Raw genomic sequence first — 7,826 nt, forward strand, 5'->3', positions numbered from 1 at the left:
TGTTTCTGTTAACCCACATACATTAAAGAATTAAAGATTCAGCAGTAGCTCTTTCCTAAGCTTTAACTAAGTGGTTCTCACATATCCATTCTCTGTTCTTCCATAGAAATCTCCAAGTGAACAGAACTTTGATAACCGATTCAACATTTTCTCATGCAGAGAGATGAATGTATATATATAAAAAAAACCTATCTCCCAGTTTATATACAATGCAGATCATATCTAATAGTTTTATATGTTTTAAAAAAAACATAATAAAGGAGTAGTTAGAATAGCAGGCACATTTTTATAGAATTTTACAAATTAGGCAGTTAAGTCTTATTTTCTAATTGTGTTGGGCATTGTATTAAATAGCAGTATTACAAGATAAGTGGACAGAATACTGAAAGTAATTAGTTCAAGCAACAAACCACAGAAATTAAGTTTTAGTTACATTATTTAACCAAGAGTATCCTGAATCAAACAAACTTCACCGAAGCTTCGCAGCAGCATCTTTAACTGGTACATTCTTATTATACAGACAATATGTTCTTATGTGCCTTTAAACAGCCTTTTCAAGAAGTGATCTCAAATGCAGCTTGAAAATTTTACTAACGAAGAGTAATATGGGGCAATCCAACACCAGACAATAAATTATTATTAACGAGTATTTCAAACAGCAGGATACTGATAAGTAACAAAGATCTGAGCTAGACTTTACAGTTCAGATACAGGTAGATTAATCCTATCACAAGCCCATAATCTACAGAGGGGCTAAAATATATCTTGCAGAAAAGTACTACCCTTATTTTGGGGACACAAGGAGGTGGCTATGGCAGAAACTAATATAAAATGGTCATTTTACACCAGGCAGGAATTAGTGCACTAAATCAGTACTCACCTCTAGTTATGATCCCAATGCAGATCACTGGGATGACAACTGAGGTTTTAACTACATCCTCTAAAATGAAGTTTTACAACTATAAGCAGTGACTAATGCCCAGCACAACTCAAAGAAAAACTGTACCATTATAACATCTCCTGCAGAGAGATTTCAGTTTGATGTCACATTCGAGTTGCTTCTAAATCTCTACCCTTTTCAGAAAGAAACTTCTTTGGTTTAAAAAGAGTAGAAATAATGACAGTTTGAAAACAAGCATCAATCTCTGTCCAGCCTCGCCTTCTTTCTTTCTGTGTGCTCTTTAACACATCCAAGTACTCCCTCAGCTGAGGGCTCTGAAACAGGAAGTACGTCCCACATTTATGACAACAAAGTTCTCAGAAGACTTCAGATCTCTACCAACTTTTCTGTCACTCCAGCAACAGAGCACTGTACAGTTTCAAAACACCAATTACACTGACATTAGATCAGATTAAAACAAAAATGATTGTACCCTGAAGTGTCGTCACTAGTCAACAGACAATGTTAACCATCAGTGACTTGTATCTTAAACAAGAAACGTTAGGTTAGTTATTATGATGTCTGATAGAAGCTCCATTATCTGCGAATGTGTTTAACACAACACATCAAATTTAAACTGCAACAGGCTTTTTCTCTGTATGGATGTCTGATTAAAGGATAGCAATAGAGTAAACTGGGGATTCTTATGTATCCAGTCAAACTGGTAGAAAAGAAAGTGAGATTTACAATATGCCTTTTCCTAACTACAAACCAACAGGGTAAAAAAAAATTTGCAGTGTTATGTGATACAGAAACACAAGACTAAAGCATTCAATACGGAAAGACCATCAGAAGGCTGAGTGAAAATAAGAGGCAGTAAGCAACAAACGCCCAAAATGCTTTGATGGTGGTGTGGCAGAGAGCTGATCAGTTAGAGATACTACAGCTTTACAGTACTAATTCTTTAAGTTAACCATAATGTTGCACACAACAGGTAATTGCTACCTGTTGGAAGCAGCTAACCTCAGTACTGCACCTCAAGCAAAAGAAGTCTCGCACATCTGAACAGTTAACAAGTCTACGTAAATCAAGTGATAAGTAGAATTAACATTTGCTGTGAGAGAGGAAAAAAAAATGAATACCCCTTGGGAAGTCCTAACATCTCCCTGTCGTACTAAAGAGGCACAATATAATTCATTAGGAAGTGAAGGTCAGAAAATAATTACAGAAAATCCAGGAAAGTATATTTTCAGGCTTGTATTACTCATGTCATGCTCATGGCAATCACCAGAAGAGCACTACTTTTCTGATAAGAACCACAAGAAAGATTCAAAGAACATTTGCTTAGATTTTTTGCCATTATATTTTAAGAATACAGACCAAATATTCCCCTAGCATAAGTTATTTCAACACCAAACAAGCTTATCCTTTAAGGAAAAAGGAGAATAAAAAAAAGAGAGAAATCTTGAATAAAAATCAGGAGTCTTCCAGCCTCATTTATGGAATCTATAGAATAATAAGTTTAAAAAGCTTCTCATGTTATCTTTGTAGATTTGATTAAAACATGATCTAGCAAAACACAGACTGCTTAGGGAAACTAACTTTATGTTCATTTTCAATTAACTAGGCTCATCTGAATACACCCAAAGGTAAATGACTGTTTAATACGTATAATTCATTAACTAAACGTGCCTAAAAAAATAACAGTAGAAGATACAGATAATCTAGAAGCACTACCCGAAATTTGCTTTTCTTTCCCTCCTGTGTCATGGGATACTTTGTCTGCCGGAAGCAGGAACACTGAGAAAAATCAGTCCAAGAGTGGATTCCATCCCAGATGTAGTTGTATGAAAAATAGTTATGGCACACTTTTGTAATCCCTTTCCCGTTACCATACGTTGCTCTTCAGCTTCTTTTCTATCCCCCCAAATTAATTCTTATCCTGAAAAATGGATCTTCTAACAAAAGTGAGCTACCATGAATTTCTTTAGCACATGCAGCAAACTAGGAAAGTTATCTCAGAAGATGGCGGCTGCATACATGGTGCTCAACCGCTGTTTTACATGCCTTATAACATGCACGTACACACAACTCAAAACTCAGACAGTTTAAAATTGTTACATTAGACATCTAACATCCAATGAAGTGTTTCTGGGTCTGGAAAAAACACTATATAAAAATACAGTAAATAACAGTGCTTAGCCTTGAATATCTGACTTCCTCCTCAACTTTTCTTTTTTTGCTCTGTTAAGAGTAATTGAAGAAGTTAACTTAGAATACTGTAACACAGTTTCTACATCTGAAGCACAACTCCTATTCATCACTCCTCACACAAGGCAAGCAATTATCGTTCACATGGAAAAAAAGAGTATCACATCAAAGGCCTTCCTCCTTTTGGAGAGCTTCTGCTTTTAAACCAACATGTCTGTTAGGCTGGAGAAAGCTTTTCTGGCAGTATTTCCAAAGCTCGACTTCAAACTATGTCCAGAGAGAGAATGTTTTAAGAAACAGCTTTAAGGGGAGGAACCCAACAACCGATAAATCTGTATCTCATGGATCTAACTTCATTACAGAACTAAAAATCTATTGCAGTGATTTCCTAGCAAGTGGGCTAGTTTGTAAGATTGTTTCAATATAAGATTCCATTTCTTAAAAACTGAAGGCAATTTCAGGACAAAATATATCTTTCCTTATACTTCAACGTAACATACAGGCAGATTATTTTAAAAACTAAAACAGAAAGAAATGAGTAAAGATTTGTGCCTTAGAAAGAAGCACCAACTGACAGCTCAGTACCCTTGAATTACAGCAGCTGCAACCACTTGTAATGTATTTTGGCATCCCAAGTTAAATGTATCCCAAAAATAAACTGAAATCATCACTCATATCTTCATGAGTGTAATATCCAACAGACCTATAGAAATTTCCACTGCTTTACAGTCTAACACCTACAATTTCCTTTTCGCACTTGATGGTGGCATCGTGCCATATGTTTATTAGCAGCTGCTAAACATGCCCTGCAGTTGAAGCTTCTCAAGTCAAGAATACACCCATGTTGTCTCTAAGACAAAGACTGAAAGGTCTCCCCCAAATCATTAAATCTAAAAGGCTTTGCCACCTCATTATGTATGTTGAAAACATGGTCAGGGTACAAATCACCAATTTTTGTTCCAAGTATCTGGTATGATGGCATTAAGAAAAAAATGGGGCTATTGTCTTGGTATTAGATTAAGTGTATGGATCAAGGGAAACGGAAGTGCTATCAAAAATATGAAAGTATGTGGAAATTAAACATAAAAGTGGAGAGAAAACAGTGATTCTTAATCATATTTGTGATACAGCATGTGTAATGCAAAACTTCACTACAAAGTAAAACTACACTGACTCTTGGAAAACTGCAATTCCTTCCTTTGCAAGAAGCTTTTAACCAAAACATAATAGCACAGCGATGCAGAGAGCACTGTTTTCTACTTGAAACCACTATATCTCTAAGCCTCCTTTACAGAAGCTTGTTCTGTTCAAGCCTTGTCATTAATATAGCGCAAAAGAGCCACTGATACATCTTGTCTGTCCTATTATTTGTAATTACAATTACTTAAAGATTCCACAAATACTTTTCCTAAGCTATCAGTGATGTAAAAGCACCGGTTCATTTTTACAAAGTTTCCCACAAGAACAAAGGGCCAATCTTCAGATATTAATGATACCTTTATTAGCTTTTTGGCTGCTGTGACATGCAAGCCAAAATGTCATAAGACTATTAGATAGTCGGGGCAGACTATAGATAGGAAGACAGAAGGAAAGAGTAGTAATTTTAGTCAAAAAAATTGTTTGGAATATGTTTGTTTTTGCATGGCTTCATGGGAGTGAGAGAAACTTTCAACTGTGACGTAAAGTAGCAGTATCTAGTGACACTGAGACTAAACAGTGACAGGACATACCTTCACATGGTAATTATTCACAACTCAAAGTTATAAACTAAGCAAGAAGATAAGAAATATACTGCAATAACATTAAACAAAGAGGAACATTTTCAAAATATGAGATAAAAGAAATTAAAAATAAAAGTTTCAAAATAGAAACTGAAGTCACTTTAAGACAAGTCAGGCCAAAATATTCGGAGTGAATAGCAAACCTCAGATTGCAGGAAATTGATAAAGTGACCTACTGCCACAAAATGTCTGAAACAATAGCTGCCTTGAGAATTCAGTCCACGAATACACTTGCTAAAAAGGTATTATTATTCATCTTAAAGACAAACATCATAATTTATAAATCTGAAATATTGTTTTTGATAACTGAGATTACTTCATGCACATGGTCAGGTTTTCCTTGCAATCCTGCATAAGTTTTGCATAAAACTTGTATTCCTCTTCCAGCTAGCTGTAAGAAAACCTATGCTCACTTGACATTTTATCTGTCATCCTCATATCCTGGCCAAACATTAGAACAGCAGCTCTTGTCCAAGGTACCCTTAGCTCCTGAAAGCGCTCAAGTGATAAGCTCAAATTAAGCCCTGTGCTCCAGTTCTGACTCTAAATACACCTATACAACCCAGATAGGTGTTTTAAATAAAACATGGATGAAAGTAGTAAAATCAGAGCGATCAGGAATTTTAATTCAGGCTAGCAGCCGAAGTTCAACCTGCTAAACTAATCTGAAACACATTAGCTTGTGTCTGCTGGCAAGTTAACTCCAACTAGCCAATCTGAGTTAATTCACTTAACTTTTGCTGTGCAGACATCCTTAGGAAGAAAGGCAACAGAAGCATTGCTGATTCAACAAGAGCAAGTATTCCTTAAGAGATTTTCATCCACATATGGTCTAGAGCTAGCCCTGCCTCATAAGCAAGAGATACAATAGTTTTAAGTTCAGCAAGGAAGGCAAACAGTTTCACTAGTTCTAAAGCATTAGAGGACAGCTGGCATATTGACACTGCTTTCAGGAAACCACATGTTTATCTCAAACCTACACCAAGCAATTTCAGACTTTTTGCAAAGTAACTAAATCTAAAGCAACATATTCGGGGAAAAAAAATAAAAGATTTAAACAGGAGTGTTTAGACTACATACAATTATCCTATTAATGCACAAAGACTGTACCGCTAAGAGCAGCGGGATACTTCTAATTTCACGCCGGTAAGTATCAGTTCCACACGCAGTTGTCCGCCGGACACTGCCCTGCCTTCACCAGCACCGCAGAAGGAAGTTGTAACTAAGTGTTTTCAAATCAGTGCAGTCACACCACTACTCATACGCAACTTTTTCCCACATTGCCGGTTTATCGTCACCAGATACACAGCTAAACTAAGGAAAACGCCACTCGCTAGCTGCCAACGCCGCAGAGCTGAGAACAGCAGCCGCGCGGCGGGGGAAAGCACCCCAGGCTGCGGGACAGCAGCGCTGTCAGCAACGCGCCGGCACAGATCGGCCCGGGGGCCGGTCTGCAGCGGAAAGCAGAAAAACCTCCCCGCTTGGGGACGGCGCGTCCGGGCAGCGAAACGCACCGGGCAATAACAAACACAGGAAGCCATTTAAAGCAGCTCACGCACGTGGGCAAAAAACTATGCGAAAGGCAAGGCCAGCCGCTTCCCCCCGCGCCGCAGGACCGCCGCCCCGCGCCCTACCTGCTCTGCGCTGACGGGCTCGTTTAGGCGATGCTCGGCGGAAAGGTGGTGCCGCAGCAGCAGGGCCCGCTTGTAGTTGCGAGTGCCCTTGCAGAGCTCGTCGTGCCCTCCGGCCGCGGGCCCGGCGGGGGCGGGGGCGGCGGGCAGCTCGGCGGCGGGGGCGGCGGCGGTGCACCAGGCGCACGACATGAGGCCGGTCTCCTGGCAGTAGTGGAGCCATGGGAACTCCTTGAGCCAGGAGCCCTGGAAGGAGATGTGCAGCTTCTGCAGCAGCGACTTGGGCCTGGCTAACGGGAAATGCTTGATGCTCTCCCCCTCCCCCGCGCCCACGCTGCTGCCCTCCGCCTCGTCCCCGGCGTCGCCCCCGGACCGCCTGCTGCTGCTACAGCTGCCGCCCTCGGCGCCGCTGCCGTCGCCCAGGCTGCCCCCTTCGCCGTCCTCCTCGTCGTCGCTGCTGTCACTCAGGGAGCCCCCGTCCTGGACCAGCTCCTTGCCCTCCAGCAGGGCCTCCGGCTCCAGGCCCTCCGCGCCCTCCAGCTCCATCTCCTCGTCCGCCCCCCGCCCATTGAAGTGCTTCCGCGGCCAGGCCGAGGCCTCGCAGCCATTGTTAGCGGCGGAGGGGCCGGTGAGGAGCCCCCCGCCGCCCCGAAAGGCCAGTGTCCGGCGGTTCCTCTCGGCGAACATGGGGCCGCTGGCGGCCGGCGGCGAGACCGCGTCCTGAGGCGGCGGCAGCAGCAGCAGCTCCTTCTCGTCGGCAGCGGCGGCAGCCTCCAGCTCCTCGGCCTCCAGCCCCTCCAGCTCCACTTCCTCGTCCGCCCCGCGCCCGTTCAGCTGCTCGGGGTCCTGCCGGTCCCAGGCCTCGCCCGCGCCGGCGCCGCCGCTCGCGCCCGCGGCGCCGCCGCCGCCCGCCGCCGCCGCGGTGACCAGGCCGCCGCCACGGAACGCCAGCGTCCGGCGGTTCATCTCCGCGAACATGGCGCGCGCGCGCGCGCCCCCCGCCCGCCTCGCGCCCCTCGCCGCCGCCGCGCGCCGCCGCTCCCCGCCCGCCCGCCCGGCGGCGGCTCTGCCCGCGCGCAGGGGGAAGGAGACGCCGGCCTGCCGCGGGCGCAGCGGGAAACGGGGGGCGGGCGGCCGGGCGAGGCGAAGTCCGGCCCCCCCCCGGCTCTGGCCTAGATCACCGCCGCAGGCTCCCCACAATGGATCCGGCTCGGCGGCGCTTCCGTCCCAACAGGCCCCGGATCAGGTCGAATGGCAAATGAACAACGGACTGCTCCCACAATGCACCGGGAGCGCCACCGCAGGGGAGGGGGAGCGCGTGTG

The 7,826-nt window shown here is 44.1% G+C and overlaps 1 protein-coding gene across 1 annotated transcript in view; it reads right to left on the reverse strand.

Moving 5' to 3' along the window:
* ZBTB10 (zinc finger and BTB domain containing 10) overlaps positions 1–7,817 on the reverse strand; it is a 30,770-nt gene extending 22,953 nt beyond the window's left edge. The window contains exon 1 of the mRNA XM_026100707.2: positions 6,507–7,817. Coding sequence (XP_025956492.2) covers positions 6,507–7,481 — 975 coding nt within the window. The 5' untranslated portion in view covers positions 7,482–7,817. The remainder of the gene's footprint in view (positions 1–6,506) is intronic.
* Positions 7,818–7,826: the final 9 nt, after the last annotated feature.

Source organism: Dromaius novaehollandiae, chromosome 2, assembly GCF_036370855.1.
Source record: "Dromaius novaehollandiae isolate bDroNov1 chromosome 2, bDroNov1.hap1, whole genome shotgun sequence".
NCBI classification, from domain to species: domain Eukaryota; kingdom Metazoa; phylum Chordata; class Aves; order Casuariiformes; family Dromaiidae; genus Dromaius; species Dromaius novaehollandiae.